The sequence below is a fragment of the Phyllopteryx taeniolatus genome, chromosome 21 (genome assembly GCF_024500385.1).
Source record: "Phyllopteryx taeniolatus isolate TA_2022b chromosome 21, UOR_Ptae_1.2, whole genome shotgun sequence".
Taxonomy (NCBI): Eukaryota; Metazoa; Chordata; class Actinopteri; order Syngnathiformes; family Syngnathidae; genus Phyllopteryx; species Phyllopteryx taeniolatus.
Genome location: NC_084522.1, coordinates 2574416 through 2593587, shown reverse-complemented (window position 1 = coordinate 2593587; position 19172 = coordinate 2574416). Strand labels below are relative to the sequence as shown.

Genomic DNA, 19172 nt, shown 5'->3' with positions numbered 1-19172 from the left:
CCAATCTTTATTTCGAAATATAACAGTAAAGCATTGTACGTGGAACAAAGTGCGTAAACATAGATCCCAAGACAAAGAAATAGAAACATGCCAGAAAATGAAATTATATAACATTTAAAGACTGAAATGGAAGCAAACCCTCAAAAGTTATGATTGCTTTCTTCTTTTTAGCAGTAGTTATTGACATTAAATACAGTTCCAATTCTTTCATAAAGTCGCAGAAAATAGCTTATACTTGAGCAAATTCACATTTGTGGATGTAAAACTTAGCAGGAAAGATCATGTTGAAGGTTTGGGCCTTTCATCTTTAATCTTTGACGACAATCACTCATTCACTGCAGAGAATTTTATGGGTTTGTTGTCATTTTGATGATTTTAGCTTACAACTAAGGAAAACCCACATTTTAGCATCTCCAAGAAATTTGAATGTTGCATAAGAAACAGTGGACAAGATTTTAATAGGGAAGTGAGGTTGAAATTGACTATTTTCTCGTGGTGAATGAATCTGTCTAATTTCTCAATTTGACTTTTGGAATTGCAATGCACAACAAACACAATCAAGTCGGGTATACAAACATCAATTTGACATTGTTCGAGTCATAAGAACAAAAACCAAACAACACTGAAAATTGTTGTTCTTTTGATATAGACATACAAAAGCATATATAAGTATATATAAGTATGCAGGCAAATTGTATATAATAAAACGCATACACATTAAAATGACATAAATTGTTTTGTTAGTAAAGAACAAAAACAAAATTATAACAATCAAACAGAAAATAGTCTTTTTGCAACCTTTAACGATATGTCATCTTACAGTTATTTGCAATTTACGTTCAACGAAATAGAAGAACAGAAAATGTTTGACCAACCAAGCTTTACGGTGACGTGAGTTGAAACGTTCGTACACGACGTACCGTGACGCACGACGTAACGTGCTGAGTCACGTGACTGCTAACGTCACGTATTTAAGCGAGCGGCGCGAGTTTTTGTGAAGATGAGCTGTTTCCCTGTTCTCCGTCAACAGTTTCTTCACAGTAAGTCGACAAAACATTTCCGTTATTCCATTTAAAAACAATTGTCACCACTCGTTAACGAACCGTAGTGTTGCTAGGAGGCGTAAAAGTTGCTTTAACTTCGTCCTGCCTTCGCTAGGCTAGCAGGCTAGCCGACATTGTGTGTGTGTTTTTAAAAGCTCATTGTAAAGCCGCGAAGTCGTTTTCACACCAGACTTGTGGAGTCAAAGATGAGTTTCGGCTCCAAGGTGAGACTCAGCCAAGGCAAGTCCAACGAAAACGCCAAAGTGAGTAAAACGCTTCCCATTCACTTGTTGGCGGGCGGGGGCTGTTAGACGACATAAAAGTGACACAAAATGGCGTTTCACTTGAAAAGCTGACTGGTGACTGATGCTTAAGAAGTCAAAATCCGACGCCTCACTTATCAGTGACACCTGTGCGAATTCAAGATAATTGGCGGGCGTCAATCAAGAAATCATTTTTAAAAACGCCCTACAATGTTGATGTAAGTTAAATGTTTAGGCAATCTGGTTTTAATAAGATCTATTTTTCTTTTACCTCTTCCCCAGTCATTTTTTTTTTTGGTTAAATTACTTTGTTGTAAAAAGAAATGACAAGTACCAATTTTTCAAGTGTGTGCTCATAAAATTAGACCATTCTCAAAAGTGATGTACTGTCCCTGACAAGTATTTCTTAACTTTAATTTTCTCAATTTGTCATTTTTGATTTTACTCTTAAAATGATTTTTTTTCATTCTCTGAGCAATTTTCTTATTTTACTTTCTCGTAAAAATGACATTTAGTCTAAAGCGTTTCCCCCCCAACTGTTGAAATCACTTTAGTAAATTACTATTGTAATTTATTTTCCTGATGAATAAAAATATATCATTTTGTCATGACAAGAAAAAACAGTTTTTGAATTTTATTTTGTAAAATTAAATCTTTCCTAGTGAAATTGAGTTTCCTCTTAAAATGACAACTTTGCGCAATACTTTAGTCCGCCTTTAACGTCGTCATTAAAATGAGTTTATTCAAAACTAATACTTGTAATATTTCCATTGAAACATTTTCCCTTAGAGTTTTTCCTCTCAAGTTGCAAAGTCCGCAATGACTTCTTCGAGGCCGACGCTGCAGGTCCTCCAGCCCTTGGCGGTCAACAGAGATTTGGGCTTGCCCACTAAGGTGAGTGTCTTTTCTGCAAATTAGTTGGTTTTATAAGACAGGAGAGGTAAAATGTTTTTATTCCAAGGCGGGAAAGGGCACCATCCCCAAACGTAAACAGTGGCTTGCTGAGCAAAGCAGAGGCTTGAAAAAGGCGAAGGTGGAAGTGAAGTCAACGCAGACCGAAGATGTTTCCACTTGGAACGAGGGCTCGTCCAATGAAGCCTACCAGCTTATGGTCCAAGGTAAGATGATGTTTTGTGCGCGTCGTTCTTAACTTAACTGAACTTAAATTTTTGCTGTTGTAGAAACTCCGCCTCCTGCTTACTGGAAAGATGTGGCGGAAGAGCGTCGCAAGGCTTTGTTCAATGTTCTACAGGAGAATGAGAAGGTGAGTCAATATCGCAGAGAGGTGTAAAAGTTTAGCAGTCACCTCAGCTTCACTTATGTTTATCATTTGGTGCCTGCATATTGTTTTCAAAACTTGATTTTAACGTGACTTAAAATGACAAACATTTTGTGTAACATTACATTGTTCACTTTTACAATGATTGCATTTTTAATTAGCTGCACAAAGACATCGAGGCCAAAGACGAGCAGATCGCCCGGTTGAAGAGCGACAACGAAGAACTGCGCGAGCTGGCCGACCACGTGGAGTACATGGCTGACATGATCACGGTGCGAGCGCCGCGCTCGATTCTCTGTGTAACAACGAATAGTTCCACACTTGACTCACAACTAAAGCCGCTGTCACGCTTTCCATCCAGAGGCTGACTGGGAAGGGACCAGACAACCTGGAAGAAATGAGGGGCCTTGCGCTGGATGAATATGACGAAGCAGAGGAACAAGAGGAAGGTGAAAATGATGAAGCTGAAGAGGAGGACGATGCGACTGATGAAGCTGTAGAGGAGGAAGATGACGGTGCAGAAAAGGAGGAAGATGCGAATGAAGCTGAAGAGGAGGAAGATGACGACGGTGCAGAAAAGGAGGAAGCTGAAGATTGTTGTCCGAGTGAAGCAGAGGAACAAACATCAGACCACAACGAAGAGCAGCAGGAATAACTCTGCTCAATGGAAGTCGTTCCAAAGTGACTCCTGAAAGTAACTTATACATTTTCTTTTAAATTGGAAGTGTTTAAACTTGTTCTGCAACAGTAAGAGCAGTGTCCTTGAACGTGTCCTCAAAGTCTCCTTGCTCATGTTACGACAGAAAGCAAATGATCGGATGCTGCTTGTCTTTACAAACGTGAGGACTTGTTCAACATTCGTGTTCATTTCCTGACAGATGCTTGAATTTTTTTTTTTTTTTTTTTTTTTCGTTGCCTGTGAAACTGTACGTTGTATTTTAAAATAAAAAATTTACACTATGTCTTAAACTCTTGCATCTGTACCAGGAGTCGCCAACCTTGCTGAAAGCGCGACTTTCTGGGGACTGATGAATGCCGCCAGTTGGATAAACAAAATGAGGGTTCCTACACTTAAATTAAAATTCCATACTTTTTTGACTCTAATTTCCAGACTTCTGTAGAAAATAAAGTTGACATTTGAGTAACTGTGCATCACTTTGACTATATGGCCAAATTTCCAGTAGATTGTAGCAAAGTAATGTAGCTCATGTAAATAAAGAGCAAAACCAGCATGACTATTGTGCTTTTTGCCATTAAAATGAATCACAAGTGCTAAGTTGGACAAGTCAAACATTTGTTTGCATTTGTCTGTTTTCAAACCCAATTTCAAATCCTACTTTGAAACGCTAATTAGAATTTTTTTCTTGAAGTACCAAAATAAAAAAATTTTGAAACTCATTTGTGTTGGGTGTTTTTTTTCTATAGCTATACTCTTCTGAGTTTATTTTTTTTAGAGTAATATGGAAAGAACAATCCATTTCCAAAACAGTTGTCAAAATAGTTTACCTTATGAAAAGAATGAGTTTATTTGGATACATTATTAGAATTTAAAATGTATCTTTTTGCTTCGTTCTTGTATACGTACGTTTACACGTATTAAAACAAGGCAAGAAAGTTCTCCACTTTTCAATGTACAATTATGCAAAAATAAACTTTATTGCAACTTGTAACGAGCAAATAGCGCCACCTACAGTCCGTCCAATCAAATCAACCTGAGAGATGAATCCATCTCGACAACCAACCGCATCCTCTCCTGCGACTTTTTGTCAATATAACACATTGTGGAGTTAATCATTTGATAACACTGATCAACTGAATCATTTTCTTTAAAAAAAAGAGAAAATACTTTGCCTATTTTTACATGTTTAAGAGGAAAATGTTACTTTGCAAAAGTATATATTAAAAAAAAAATGAGCTTGGAAGTTCACACATTTAACAAATATAGCATACAAAATACATTTCTTAAAAATAGAACCACTCGTTTTCAGGTAACATGGCTTTTCAAGCAGGACTTGTTTTAGTTGTGCTTTTAAAACGTGACGATTGCGGCCAAAATGAAAGTTAAGTTGGAAATACATTCTCATTAAAAAAAATTTAATTGCTTTGCTTACAATAAATTTCTGCAATCATAACGTAAAATATATATTTTTTTACAGCATATAAATCTAATATTTAAAAATTTAACCAATTAAATCAACAAAGGCCAAATTTATTTTTAATGATATTTTAAAAGTAAAACACACCTGATTCAGCAGAGAACATACATATACAATCCACATAATGTCCTCTGCAACTTATACAGCAGGAGAGAATATCATTGTGAATAATAAATAAAATCACCTTTCCATAAAGAATTGCACTTGAAAAACTGCACATTGAAGGAGACCAAATCAACCCAACCGCCACTTGGCGCCTTTTCGCGACAACATGCATACACGCCAAAAAAATAATAAAATAAAAAAAAAAAAACCCCAAACGGACCCTTAGTCGACACAGAACGTTGTACAAACTTAAATATACATACTGGCGGCGTATTTACAAGTGCAAAAGTGTGTTATCGAGAGAGAAAAAAAAAAAAAAGTTGCGCTTTCACAGTAACAAGTGGAATAAGTGAGGAACTAACGAGTGCAGTGTGTTCCTATTAAGTCCAGTGAAACTTTGTGCTCTCCAGTTCAACCCCAAATATTTATTGTATACTTGTGCATGTGTGTATGTTGTGCAGAGATTCGGTTTGCGAGTTTTTAAATTTTTTTAAATGATTTTTCGCCCCCCCCCACCGGCGTGGCACGTTGGCGTCTTAAAAGGCGGTGGTGACGGCGTTCGCCCGCCGCCCGCCCAAGCGAATCATTTCTCGCGGCACTGTGTCCAGTTGCTCGTAGGCCAGACGACCTTCCTCGCCTGCAACAAAACAGCACAAACTTGTCATTTTACCAGAAAGAGGAACGAGAGAAAAAAAGAAAAAAAAAGTTAACCATAGTCATTTTATGGGGAATTTTTATTTATTTTTTTTACTAGAAAAAAAAGCTATGCACCTGAACAGTTGTTATTTTATGAAGTCAACCAAGTTCTCTTTATATGAAAAACAAACAAACAAAAAGTGAGAAAATGCTCATTTTACCATAAAAAAAAGCCATGCACCCAAACAATCATTTCAAGAGTCAAACCCCCCCCAAAAGTAAAAAAACAAGTCAAACATGTCATTTTACAGTTTTTTGATTGAGAAAAAAAAGTTGTCTTTTTCGATAGGAAGAAAGATAATTTCATGTGAAAAGGTCATTTGGAGGGAAAAAAAGCAGGTTTGAGGGGATTTTTTTTTAATGTAAACAAAATTTCAATTTAATATGAACAAAGTTGTCATTTATGAGGAAAAAAAAGCTTTTTAAGTGAAGCAAGTTGTCACTTTAAAACAAAATTGGTCATTTTACCAGATTTTTTTTTTATACGTACATAAAGTTGCATGAAAAAATGTAAAAAAAAAAAAAAAAAACGTAATTTTAAGAGAACCAGGGAGTGTAAAGTTGGGGCTTTGCAAGGGGAAAAAAAAAGGTCACTTTATAAGATTTTTTTCCATGCAAACAAAATTGCCAATCGTCATTCTTTGTAACCCTCAAAGATGAATATTTTTGTTTTGCGGCGCACACTCGACTTTGAAGGCGTTTCTGCGATGTCGGGCGACGGACTGACCGAACGTGAGCAGGGTTTCTATGGCGACGTGGCGCAGCTCCTCGTCGGCCGAGTCGCACAGCGCCGCCACGGCCCGGACGCTCTCCACCGCCTGCGGATCACAATATTAGGTACACCTGCGCTAACGACGCCTCGATTATCGGCAGCGACCAAAATATTCGGACGAGCCGTCACCCACCTGCAGGCAGCTGAGCGCCGCGCACGCCGCTCTCTGGCTGTGGACGCTCGCCTCCGACAGAGCCTCGGTGTAACACTCCACCGCCTGTCAACACACACACACATACACGCGTTATTATGGGATGGCGTATGATTTCATTGCAAGAATGAAAACGGTCAAAAGCAACGGGCTGACCTTGTTCCTAAAATGGGCGTGCGGCGGCGCGGCGGCGTTGGCGAGGTAGTCGGCGGCCGCCTCGCTGACGCCGGGGTCGTCGGAGGTCAGCAGCGAGGCCAGCGTCCTCAGGGTGGCGCTGTGAGGCCACAGGCGCCACGCGGGCACCTCCTGCAGCGCCAATATGCACTGAGGCGCGTCTCCGCCCCGCAATCGCTCAGTAAACAACCCTGAACGCAACACACACACGCACACACGCCAACTCAGCCAAGGTTTGAAATCAGTTTGTTGGTGATTGCATCAAAAAAAAAAAATATATTTTTTTTTAAATAATTTAATCATGTGATGGATGTCATGGAATATAATTACTTTTTTAAAATTTCATTTCTTTTTAGTTTGCATAATTTATTTTTAGTTTTCATCATCGTGTAATCTTTATTTACATTGATATACTAATTTTGTATGATTTATTTATTCTACAATTTATTATTTTGGTTGGACAATTAAATTTATTATTTGGGTCGTACAACTTATGAAATTCATTGAATTTATTAATATATTTTTTATTATAGTGTTTTATTTGTAGAATTTATTCTACAATTTATCTTAGTTCTACAACTTATTGTATTTCACACATTTGCTGAATTTATCAAACATTTATGTGAAGAATTCATTATGCTTCATGATTTTAGTTCTAGAGTTTACTAATCAATATTTGTATAATTTATATTGCATTTGTAGAATTTATAAAACTATATTTGTAAAATGTATTTTGATTTGTAGAATTTATTAAACTATTATTATTACTATTACAACATACCCAAGTGCAGCTTATTTTAAAATGTAGCCGCTTAATTCCATTTGCAGGTCTTCTTATGTGAACGCGCGAGTCCCCGGAAGACGCTTTGCGCGTGTCGCCCGCGGTTGCTCACCCTCCTCGGCCAAGTGCAGCAGGTGCGTCTCCATGTCGCCGACTTGATGTTCCGCCACGTACGCGTGAAACAGAAACACGGTGACGACGTCCCGCCTCGGCCCGTCCGATGCGTCCGGCTCGTCGTTTCGGTCGGCCATCTCGCGCGCCACCAAAGAGATCACTGCAACGCAACAACGTTCACATTTTGGATGGCAAAAACAACAACAACAGCAAAAAAACTTGGAATATGGGCATTTTACATGAGTTTAAATAAATACATCACAATTTAAATTCAATATATTTTTAAAGTTTTATAAGAAAAATGTCAATTTATAAGAATGTTATCATTTTATTGGATTTTTCTGAAGTAGTAATATTCCTAGAATGTATTTTTTAAGAAGTTAGCTTTGTGAATATTTTTTTTGAAGTTGTATTTTTATGAGAATTGTCATTTTATGAGGAAAAAAAAAAAAAAAAAAAAAGTTGTCATTTCATGAGAAAAGTCATTTTGATAGTTTTTGATTAGAAAAGTTGTCATTCTTATTTTGCGAAAAAAAAAACAAAGTTTGAGATTTTTACGAGAACAAATTTTTTAAAACGTCATTTTGTGAGATAAAAAAAAAAACTAATTTGAGAGAAAAAAGTCAATTAGTTTTTTTAAATTGTCATTTGAGAAAAAAAAAGTTGCTATTTTATTAGATTTATTTTTCATTTTGTTGTCATTTCACAAGAAAAAAGTAACAAAAAACTTCACAAACATTTTTTATTTTTTTATGAGAAGTTGTAATTTTACTTGATATGCCTTCTTCTATTTTGTAACAAAGTGGCCACTTTATGAGAAAAAGTAAAAAAAGCCTTTTCATTTTTTACATGAAATAAGCGGTCACGTTATGTCAAAAAAAAAAAGTTGCCATTTTTTTTTTTTTTTTTTTACAAGATCACCATTTGAGTAAAAAAAATATTTTTTTTTACGAGAAAGAAGTCACAATGTTGCTAAAATGAGAAGAAAGTGGGACCTGCGTGGCAGCTTTGCGGGTATTTCTCCATTAGCGTTTCCTGGTAGCGCCGCGTCATGTGACTCAACACTCGGTCGAGCGTGGTGTGGAAGAGTCCCGGAGAACCGCTGCACTCCGCCCACAACGCCATCAGACCTCGGCGCGCCGCCAGGCCCGGCACCGCTGCAAGCAGAACAGAGTGTGACGTCACGCACGCTCACTACGCCGCGCCGTTGCGGCGCGCGTACCCACCCTCGGCGGGGGACGACAGCGCCGCCGGGTGGTCCACGATGACCTCGGCCAGCTCTTCCAGCAGCGCCGTCTGAGACGAAAGCTTGCGGAGGACGCCGCGCCGGCGCCACCCGCTCACGCCGCCGTCGCTCAGCGCCTGGCCCAATGGAAAAGGCAATTAGAACAGAGAGAATTAAAAAATGTTTTTTTTTTCAGGCAATTTTTTTACAAGGGCAAAGTAGTCACATTGTGAGTTGAAAAAATTGCGCAACTTTCTGAGAAAGTCATTTTTTACTAGAACGCTATCGTTTTCATTTAATTAATTTTACATTTTTAAAAAGTTGTCACTATATGATAAAATAAATCGTCAAACATTTATGACAAGAAATAAGTCATCATCTTACATGAAAAGTCATTATTTTAAAAACATTTGTCATTTTCTGAATTTTTTAAAATCATTTTGCAAGATTTTTAAAACCAGTTATGAGATTTTTTTTTTATTTGTAATTTTATAAGAAACATTTAAAAATATTTTTTATGAAAAGTAACAAAATTGTCCTTTTACAAGGGAAAAAAAAAACCTAAATCTCAAGAAATATAATAGTTGTCATTTCTATGCAAGATCATTTTTTGGAGAAATTAATTTTACAAGAAAAATAGTCAAAAGTAATCATTAAGGTGTAACATTTATGAGCACAAAAAGCAGATTTTACTTTTAAAATCAAAAAAATATATATACAAATGTTTAACATGAACAAATATGTAATTTTACCCCCCCAAAAAAAAGTGGTCGTATGAGGAAAAAAAAAAAAGAAAATCACTGAAAAGCTTTCTTGTGAAAGGAAAACTTAGTTTTTGCAAAGTAATAACATTTTAGTAACGCGAGGCGGTGTGTGCGTGCGTGCGTGCGTGCCTGGATGAGGCGCTGGCAGTACTGCAGGTGGACCACAAGGGCGGCGTCCAGGTTGTCGTTGCCGGTGGTGAGGGGCAAGGGGCTGCCCGCCACGCTGTTGCCCACGCCCGTGTCCTCCGTCAGGGCTTCGCTCAGGTGACCTCGAGCCTCGGGGTGCTGCCCCCTACAGGGGAAAACAAAAACAATTTAATCATCAATGCAAACGACAACGTTGACAACCGCACCTCGAAATTGGAAGTCCTGAAAAGTGCGTAGAAAGGAAAAAAATTCTCTTTTGGTTCCTCTGATTTATTATTTTTTTGAATTTCTCTGAATCAGTTATTATATAATTGATATTTCTAATTGTATAACTATTATACAATTTATGGTGTAAATTGTCTAAATTTATATTTAAAATGTGCATTTCTTAATTATTATTTTTTACGTTAAAAAAACTATACAACGTTATTTTAGGTGTATAATTCATTATCACTTTTATTTCTATAATTTATTAAACATTTCATATCTGTCTCTTCTATTTGTAAACTGTTGTACTCTTTTTTTAGTTGCATAATGTATTCAATTTATATAATTAATTTTTATTTTTATACAGTAAATTCTATAACTGTTAAAATAATGATTAATTTTATGGCGCATTATTTATTATTTCTTTTATTTCTAATTTATTTAATACATACTTTTATTTATATAATATTTAATCCATTTTATATTTGAATGCAATTTAGTTTGCATTTGTATAAATTTGTACTAATTTAGTACATAGTTTGCGTGACTTGAAATTTTGTATAAGCAATTCATGTGATAATGTACTAACCCAAAAAAAAAAGAAAAAAAAAGAAATAGAAATCAGATATTTGCACATGAGATTAAATGTAACAAAAGGGGGGGGAACATATAAATGAATATTTCCAACCCACCCGATCCTATCAACATCACCGTCGAACGGCGGCAACCGGTGCGGCGGCGGCGCGGCGAGGACGACGGCGTCGTCTCCGGTGTCGTCGTCGTCAAAATCGGACGTGTTGAGGAAGTCGAAGCTCTCGAGCGCGCTTTCCACCGTCAGGCTGAGGCTGGACGAGCGACTCCTGTGGCCCGGCAGGCGGCACTGACCGCCGCCAAAAACAAAGACCAAAACACCCATCACGTCACTTTGCCACCGATTTTTGTGCTTCGCTGACGTCGCGACAAACTTGTCACATTGGAACACAAAGTCTGTTTCACGAGAAATTGTCATTTGACGAAAAAAAGTCATCACTTTACACGAACAAAGTTGCTGTTTTACCAAAATAAAACTGTTGTATCTTTACAGCATGTTTTTTTAATTTTTTTTATTTACGAGGTACAAAGTTGTTAGTTGACAAGAATGAATCACAATTTTCATGGAGAAAAAGTTCTGTGCTTTTGAAAAATTTCAACGTCTTTTTTTTTTTTTTTTTTTTTAAAAGCAGCAATTTTTTAACGAGGGGGCGGGGTTATTGAAATGAGCCGGCCACCTTCAAGAGGTCCTCCAGCCGCATGACTTCCTGCTCCAAGTCCTGCAGCTCTCGGCATCGCTGCGTCAGCGCCTCCAGCGTCAGGAGCAACCCGTGGATGGCGTCCTCCAGGCCGCCGCCCTCCGCGGGGGCGCCGCCCCCCTCCTCGTCCGCCCCCGACGACGACGTCAGCCGCTTGACCAGCTGCCGCGTCAGGTTGCCGCCTTCGTCCTCGTCGTCTGCGATAATAACCCAAACTGGTATTGAACCAAACTTTTTGGGAAACTGAAACTTTAAAAAAAATAAACAATTTAAAAATGAAACTACCACCTATAATAACTGTCTTTTTTGTCAATGTATTTCTATTACGCGACTGCCGTGACTCGATTTTGCCTTCAAAAAGATTGCACTTCAACTTTTACGTTTACATTTCATATGTGGATGCTTGTTTATCTTTCCTAATTGAAAACATTTCATTTTTTTACTTTTACCATTTTAAGAGAAAACAAATGAGAAAAAACGTTTTAGCATTTTAAAAAGCAAACGTCATTTTACGTGACAAAAATTAATTGTAAGAAAAAGTCCACACACGGCAAAAACGTTTTACATGGGGAAAAAAAAATTGTCCAAGAAAAAAATGTTTTTTAACAAAAAAACATTTTAATTTGAGGAAAAAAAAATTGTCATTTCAAGAAAATGTTCATGAAACAAGAAAAAAAGTATTTACAATTTGTCACTTCAAGATAAATTGTGTTTCCACTAGGAAATAAAATATTTCATGAAGAAAATGTTGATTTTAAAAGAAAAAAAAAGGTCAGTATGCAAAAAAATTATTTTACAGGCAAAAATGTTGCACTTTCACCCCCCCAAAAAAAAAATTAAAAATAAAAATTAATGTTTTGCTTTTGAAAGAAAAAACAAATGAAAAACTGAATTTAAACAAAAACAATTCTCAATGAAATAAAAACTAGCAAAAGTAATAAGTCAAAAAGATGTGACAGTATTCTAACCTTGGTCCAACTGGACCGGTTTGAGCCGGTCCGCGTGGTCCAGGAAGACGTCCTCGGGCGCCACGGCGTCACGTCGGGACTCGGTCCGTTCCCACTCCGACTCCTCCGGGCCGGCGCTCGTGCCGCTATCAGTCTCGCCGTCTTCCTCTCCCTCTCCCTCCTCGTCTTCCTCGGCGATGGAGCCCTCCCGCAGCCCGGAGGGCGAGGCCGACGCGTCCGTGTCGGGCGCCGTGACGGTGATCTCCGGGTTGGACGGCGCCGGCGAGTGCGAGCTGGGCGCCGGGCTCGGGCTGGACGCGTCCGAGAAGGCGAAGGACAGACGCTGGCACTCCGCCGAGCTGCCGTTTTCAAACACGTCGTCCGGTAGGGTCGACTGACAGGGAAGTTTGGGGAAAAAGAAAAAGTCCATTTGATGAAATTAAAAGTTGCCATTTTATGGTTGGGAGGAGGAAAAAAAATAAAATAAAAAAAGTTCAAGAGGATATTTTTTATAATTTGAGAAAACTAAAAATACATTTGAACAAATATTTTAAAAATTCAAATGAGAAAAAAAACATTTTCAAAATAATTTAGTTTTAATATGATAAAGAAACATTTTAATATATTTTAATTGGGAAAACATTTTTTTTCCCCCCAAAATAGTCATTTTAATGATGATTATTTTCATATTTTTTATATGATGAAAAAACAAAAAGAAATGTAGTTAATTTTAATTCTATTACATTTCTGAAATTAATAAATAGGAAAAAAGTTGTCATTTTGCAAGAGGGAAACACAGGAATCAAGTCAGCAAATGGCAACCATTTGGAAACTGCATGCAGACACTGCCAAAAGTGGGCAAGATTTGGGTGCAAGGGGCCACGCCACGCCGCGCCGCACACTCACGTAGACCTCCAGGCGGGATTTGGGCCTGGGCGAGGACAAGTCGCCGAACGAGCGGGCGCGGCGGAACGTCTCCAGCAGGACGTCTCTGAGCGCACGCAGCAAGGACGGGCGTTGGCGCTCCACGGGGGGCGGACGCCACATCTTTAGCGGGTCGCGTGAGGTTCAGGGTGGGCAGGGTTAGTCGGGACGGCTGGCGGCACGACCGGGCGACAAACGTGCAACTGACTCCAAAGATGAAATACTGTCGCGCTGTCTTGACTTATGAACGCACGATTTTTTTTCTTTGTTGCAAGTAAACAAAGAAAAAGAAAAAGTGAACTTCGGGCACTACACCGATAGATGGCGCCAGCGAACACTCTTGCCACTCTAGCCGAGGTAAATTTTCCCGTTCTATTTGCACATCATTCTGCTTCAATTAAAGTCGTATATCATCTCCTGACGTTTTCTTTCTCGGAGCGCACGAAGCGGTACTCACAAAGAAGGCGGCGTCCTGGAAGGTGGGCGTCTCGGGCGTGCCCTGACTGTAGACAGACACCCGCCGCTGCAGCGCCGCCGCCTTGCTCACGTTGCCCGACGACAGCGTCAGGTCCTCCACGTCGAAGGGGCTGCGGCGAGAGAAAAAAAAACAACTAAACGTTACCGTCGCGAATAACCGCGAGCGAGCAAACGACCACGAATAGACAGCGGGACACTTTATTAGGTACGTCAGAATTCAAATTTGAGCTAATATTCATATTTAAAATTTGATTAAAATAAAATAGAGAGAGAAATAAAACAATTCTAAAAATAAATTTAAATATCCATTGCCAGTATAGTTAATTCTTTTTAATTTAAAAAAAAAAAAAAAAAAAAGGCTTGTTTTGACTTGGAACGGACTCGTGCGATGGCGAGCAAAGAACCGAGCGGGTACTTACTACCAGGCGACCTCCAGGTTGAGCTTGACGGTGCCGAGGTCGTTGACGTCCACGGCCACCGCCTGCGGCATGGCGGTGAACAGCTCCTTGGTCTCGCAGATGACGCTGCCCACCAGCAAGTGCGTGGCCAGGCCCTTCAGTTCCGTCACCTGCGAACACGCGGCAGACGCCCGACCGCCGCACAATGAAACCGAACGAAAAGCCGCAGCACTTCAAACACAATCATAAAGCAGCCGCACCGCGCTTCGAGAATGTACACAATTATGAACCCGTGTTCCATAAACAACTATTCAGGAGTTAAGTTAAAACCGCCTTCAACTGAGGCTCATCGATCGCATTAGCTCGATTTCTCAACGGTTCCTCCTCGGTCAAACGACACGGGGAGGTTTGTTTACTAGCGCCGGGCGGCCGACCTTGATGTTGATGAAGTCGCTGACGAGCGGCATGAAGATCATCTCGTCTCCGTCCCAACTCTGCCTGGAGTTCACCTCGATCCGGCCCTTCAGCTTCCACCGCTGCCGACCGTAACGCATGAAGATCTGCGGCGCAGACTCGCAAGTCAGCGCGGGCTTAGCGACGCTTTAATATTCACTTTTTGATGTGATTGGCATTCGGAAACAAATCTTCCACCCACGTTCATTTCTATATTATAATGATTATCCCATGAAAACAATTTGTATGAAGTTAAAAATACAAAACTACATTGATTAAAAAAAAATAAAAAATATATATATGTGTAAATTTTATTTATTTATTTTAAATACAATTACTTTTTTTTCATTGCAAAAACAAAAAATTTTTTTTTTTTTTTTTTTTTAAAAAAGTGACTTGCCTCATACTGGTCTCCCGGGCAGAGGCGGGCAAAGCCTGCCAAACCTGAGAGAGAAAAATACTTTTTTTACATGGATGTTAATTCAGAGTGATGCCGACGAGGGTCCCAAATTGGAGTGGAGGCAATAAGAACGACTTCGGTTGCCGCCAAATGAGAGCTTTTAATATCAAGATTATGCGGTCACCTTTCATCTTGATGTGAAATTCCCCGAGCAAGTTCTCCAGATCGCTCTCAAAGGCGCTCATGTTCTGGAGACGGGACACAACAACAAAAAAAAGAGAAGAAAAACAGACATCAAACTTTGCTGCCACGCTGCGCCCACACACCGACATGAAGTTTCACCCAAAGCGGCGGCGGCGAAGCAAAATGGCAGACTTCCTCTGTCTTTTGGGGCATGGCTGTCTGAGAGCTTTTTGCGGGTTTGCTCATCATACACGTGCCGACCAAATTTCATGTTGCCTTTTTCCAAAAAGAGTTTTGTCTTTTACGGCAAGTGATCCAATTTTGCCACCAAATTCCGCCCGCAAGCAAACGGCGAGACCGAAAACACTTCAAATGAGCGTCGTTGATCTGCCCCGTTTAATGTCACACGTACAAAATCTCTCCAACGAGTCGGTCTCAACTCAAATGTCTTTTAGTGCTTTTGGCGGGTCGTAGTTGTAAGAAGAGCACCTCGGTGTATTCTTTGTAGCGGCGGTTGACCTCGGCGACGCTCTCCTTGGTGGCCTTGGTGGAGGGCGAGGAGGTGAAGGCCTGCTTCATGCGGCCGGCTCCGTCGCGCAGCCGACTCTGGATGCAGAAGGCCTCGTACAGCTCGTCCACCTGCGCCAACGCAGATGCCAAAAGGGGGGTGGGGGGAGGGGGCATTTGGGGGGTGAACGTCTCTTTCACTTCAATAGAATCCTGGGAAACGAGGGGGGGGGGGGGGGGTTCCCAAAACGTCCTGAATCTTTTGAAGTTGGGATGGTTTGAATTGAGAAATGTACAGTGGCGATGATGCAACCGTTTTATGGAGGTGGGAAAGTGATGAGTCAGCAGCGCTTATGTAAAAAAAAAATGTAATAAATAAATAAAATAGAACTCCCTCAGCCAGCTGGCGGCAGGCCACGTCTGCCAGTCAGTGGCATGCGCTGAGTGTGCGCGCGTGCGTGCAGTGCAGCAGCTGTTAACAGTGGCGTAGAAATTAGAAATGGAACGCAGCCAAAAGACAAAATCGCTTTATCATCTCTGTATCTATCTGGCTGACATAAAAAAAAAAAAAAAAAAAACACGTTTTTCTTCGAATGCGATCTGTACATCGTCATCCACTTGAAAGGTCGGGGCTAATAGCGTCGTCAGCTAATCGGCGGCCAAATTACGCGACGCTCTCGCCGCCTTCTGGGAAATAAAATATCCCTCTCCGCAACGAGGTCACGCCGCTCCGCACAGACCACCACCACCACCATCATCATCGTCGTCGTCGCACCTCAAGCTTTACATTTGAGCCTAAACCCAGATAATCCAAGAAGAATGATATTAGCTGCAGGTATGAGTATGAGTGATATTTCCCCCCCCTTATGAATCTAATCACCACGGTTTCTACTCGAGGATTTGGACTCCTTATCGAGTCACATTAATCATCAACAGGATTTGGATTTTGGCAGACTCAAAATCCTCTTAAACATATCAACATTATCCTGGATCTTGCGTGTGCGCGCGCGCACTCACACACACACACGGAGACCGAGGCAAACAAACGCACGCACTCACACACACACACACACACTGGCAGTAGTGACTCAAAGGAGATTATAAAAATAGGCGGGACGGATCAAACATCAACAAACACACAAGCTACTCTTTGAGGGTCGTGTGTGTGTGTGTGTGTGTGCCTATATTGAATTTGTCGTTTTGCACAGCCATGTAGATTTTCTTTACTCCTAAGGTCAAATGTCAAATCATGTTTGTGTTGTTTTGACAATAAACCCAATCCTGATTGTGACACTCGCACGCATGCACGGAACAGGAAAATGAGTTCATCCTGGCGTTTCAGTCGAGAACCACACACACACACACACACACACACACTTCGTCCCCGCGGGGGGGGGGTGGGGGTTGCAGCTGCACTTCTCATTACTCATTATAAAACACACGTGCGCACACACGCACAAAGAGTAAGATGATGCTGATTGGCCGTTGTCAAGTCGAAATGTACATTAGTACTTATCTGTAAATAATTGCAAGAATGATTTAGATTAAATCATTCAGATGTCTTGCAATGATCATCAAGACATTCCATTTGACGTTTTGTGAAAAATGAGACCGTAATTTACATTCTCTAGGGACATTTTCTCCTTGGATTTTTATTTTAAAATTAGATTTTTTCCCTTTTTTTTTTTTCTAACAATAGATTGTATTTTATTTTCTATTATTTAAAACAATATTTAATGTCACATTTCCAATGTAAAAATATCATGGAATTTCCAAAATCGAGGCGACTTTCGATCAAAAGAAATATTTTACATTTAAGATTTGATCATATTTTACATATTTATGTGAACGAATGGGATCTTATTTTACTTATTCAAATGTAAACAAAACCCTAACCCTATTAACAAAATAGATTTTATTTTATTTAAATATTTTAAAAAATATTTCATTTTACATTTCCAGTGAATAAAGAAAAAAGGTTTGCATTTATGTAAAAGCGGGATTATAGTTTACATTTTTACATTCAATATTGGATTAGTTTTATGTAAAATTTTGAATTTAATTTTTAATGTAAAAATGATTTTTACATTCATAGTTAAAATTAAATTCAGTTTTTACATTTTTGTAAGTTAAATTTATGTAACTTTTTATGATTTAAAATTGTTTTATATTTTTTAAAATTTAAATATATATATATATAGACCTTTATTTTAAACTGACATTTATTTGATATTTTCATTAGAATTTTTTTCATTGTACATTTCCCGAGTCCCCCATCCCCAATCGACAATTGAATCAGCCCAAATAAAGTAGCCTTTTTGTTCTTTATTGATATTATTTTCCATTGACCTTTGACTTTCGCAGATCATGACTTTCCTACTAATAATTCCCACGTGACTTGTCATCCTATTTTTGTGCGCCGCAAATAAGAGACGACGATTCATTCCCGGGCTTCACAAAGCCTTTCAGTGTTTGTTTTAACACTGGCCGGCACCTCGTGACCACATCCCTTGCGTGCACACACTTTTCGCACAAAGTGGACCACACACACACACACACTTCGATCTGCCTCTCTTTTAAATTTTCTCTTTTCCCCCCCACATCTCCAGGGACTCAATTTGGTCCTGACCCACATCCGCAGGAACCACATGTGTGTGTGTGTAAAGCTCTAATGTGACCCGTTAGGTGGCTCCGTTCAAAAGATGGCCTTCTGGTAACCACGGCAACCGCAGGAACAGCGCGAGCGCGCGGCTGTCGAGTCTGATTGGATGCGCGACAACACGCGCGACAAAAGGGAACGCCGAAGAGAAGTTGCGCAAGCTTGAAGACGATTCAACACGCAACCGACGACAAAAAAGGAGGACGAAAGCCAACCTGGCAACCTCAGCGGGAAGTTTTTTTGTATTATTATTATTATTTTTTTTTACCTTGACCGATTGGACTTGGTGGCCCAATTTCCTTTTAGCCAAGTCGCAAAATGTTTTTTTAACAGTATTAAACAAAATCTGCGCAATTCGGATCAGATCCAGATTTAAAATGATTTTTCAATATATATTTTGATCAGTATGAAAATTTTATCTGGTGTATGGATCACGATTTTTAATATCAAAATGTTTATGTAGAGACGTAGGATGTTTGTTGACATTTTTTCCTTTAAAAATTGTTAGATTTTCATTGTATTTTTTATATTTTTATGTAAAAGTGGGTTGGATAAATACCTTATGGATTGCATTGAATATCTTTCTGTAGAAATAGGTTTTACCTAACATGTTAACAGATTTGTTTTAATTTAGCTTACATTTTTATGTACTAAACTGTTAAAAGGGGATTTATGTTTAGAAAAATGTTTATACTTCTATATTTGTTTGTGTAAATGTTTTATAATTTAATTTAACATTAGTAGAGAAATACAGTGTTTTGATCAATAAATAGAAAAATCATATTGAATCATCATCAACAGAAAACAGGAAAATACTAATTACGACCAGCTAAAACTGCAGTTTTTGTTTTTGTTTTTGTTTTTTTACCTTGCTCATGTGAAACTCCAGACGTCTCATGTACCTCTCGATGGCTTTGATTTGCTGCAGAGACAAATCCGGTAATTGTACGTTACACCTTGGCAAGCTGTGCCAAATGTCAAATGAGTATTTAAAGTTAAATGCATGTCATTTTACAAAATAACCCCTTAGGTGTATATATAATTAGAACCATGCAGTT

General features: G+C 39.2%; 2 protein-coding genes across 8 annotated transcripts in view; one reads left to right on the top strand and one right to left on the bottom strand.

Annotated features, from left to right (window-relative positions):
* Positions 1-917: 917 nt before the first annotated feature.
* On the top strand, positions 918-3983 carry gmnn (geminin DNA replication inhibitor). Of its 4 annotated transcripts, none has more exons than XM_061759261.1 (7): positions 918-1040; positions 1199-1306; positions 2096-2200; positions 2268-2424; positions 2488-2570; positions 2747-2857; positions 2947-3983. In XM_061759261.1, the coding sequence occupies exons 2-7, from the start codon at positions 1250-1252 to the stop codon at positions 3238-3240; spliced, it is 807 nt and encodes a 268-aa protein (XP_061615245.1). In that variant the 5' UTR covers positions 918-1040; positions 1199-1249; the 3' UTR covers positions 3241-3983. The 4 variants fall into 4 exon arrangements, with proteins under 4 accessions (XP_061615245.1, XP_061615243.1, XP_061615246.1 ...); XM_061759259.1 differs by having other exon boundaries at positions 937-1040; positions 1159-1306; XM_061759260.1 differs by having other exon boundaries at positions 938-1040; positions 1234-1306.
* Positions 3984-4217: 234 nt separating this feature from the next.
* The window catches only part of ripor2 (RHO family interacting cell polarization regulator 2), a 43855-nt gene continuing 28900 nt past the window's right edge, over positions 4218-19172 (bottom strand). For all 4 annotated transcript variants that reach the window (XM_061759253.1, XM_061759256.1, XM_061759255.1 and 1 more), the window contains 18 exons: positions 18983-19036; positions 15438-15587; positions 14950-15013; positions 14766-14809; positions 14347-14472; positions 13934-14082; positions 13495-13624; positions 12135-12507; positions 11146-11363; positions 10570-10757; positions 9653-9815; positions 8761-8896; positions 8530-8691; positions 7533-7694; positions 6622-6830; positions 6448-6531; positions 6270-6360; positions 4218-5483 (listed from right to left, as the gene is read on the bottom strand). In XM_061759253.1, the coding sequence (XP_061615237.1) occupies positions 5383-5483; positions 6270-6360; positions 6448-6531; positions 6622-6830; positions 7533-7694; positions 8530-8691; positions 8761-8896; positions 9653-9815; positions 10570-10757; positions 11146-11363; positions 12135-12507; positions 13495-13624; positions 13934-14082; positions 14347-14472; positions 14766-14809; positions 14950-15013; positions 15438-15587; positions 18983-19036 (2604 nt within the window). In that variant the 3' untranslated portion in view covers positions 4218-5382. The remainder of the gene's footprint in view (positions 5484-6269; positions 6361-6447; positions 6532-6621; positions 6831-7532; positions 7695-8529; positions 8692-8760; positions 8897-9652; positions 9816-10569; positions 10758-11145; positions 11364-12134; positions 12508-13494; positions 13625-13933; positions 14083-14346; positions 14473-14765; positions 14810-14949; positions 15014-15437; positions 15588-18982; positions 19037-19172) is intronic.

Excerpts from the sequence above, each read along its gene's own strand:
- gmnn (XM_061759261.1), top strand. The coding sequence starts at position 1,250 with ATGAGTTTCGGCTCCAAGGTGAGACTCAGCCAAGGCAAGTCCAACGAA. Across the intron at positions 2,201-2,267 it reads ATTTGGGCTTGCCCACTAAG|GCGGGAAAGGGCACCATCCC; the intron begins GTGAGTGTCTTT and ends TTTTATTCCAAG. Across the intron at positions 2,425-2,487 it reads CTACCAGCTTATGGTCCAAG|AAACTCCGCCTCCTGCTTAC; the intron begins GTAAGATGATGT and ends TTGCTGTTGTAG.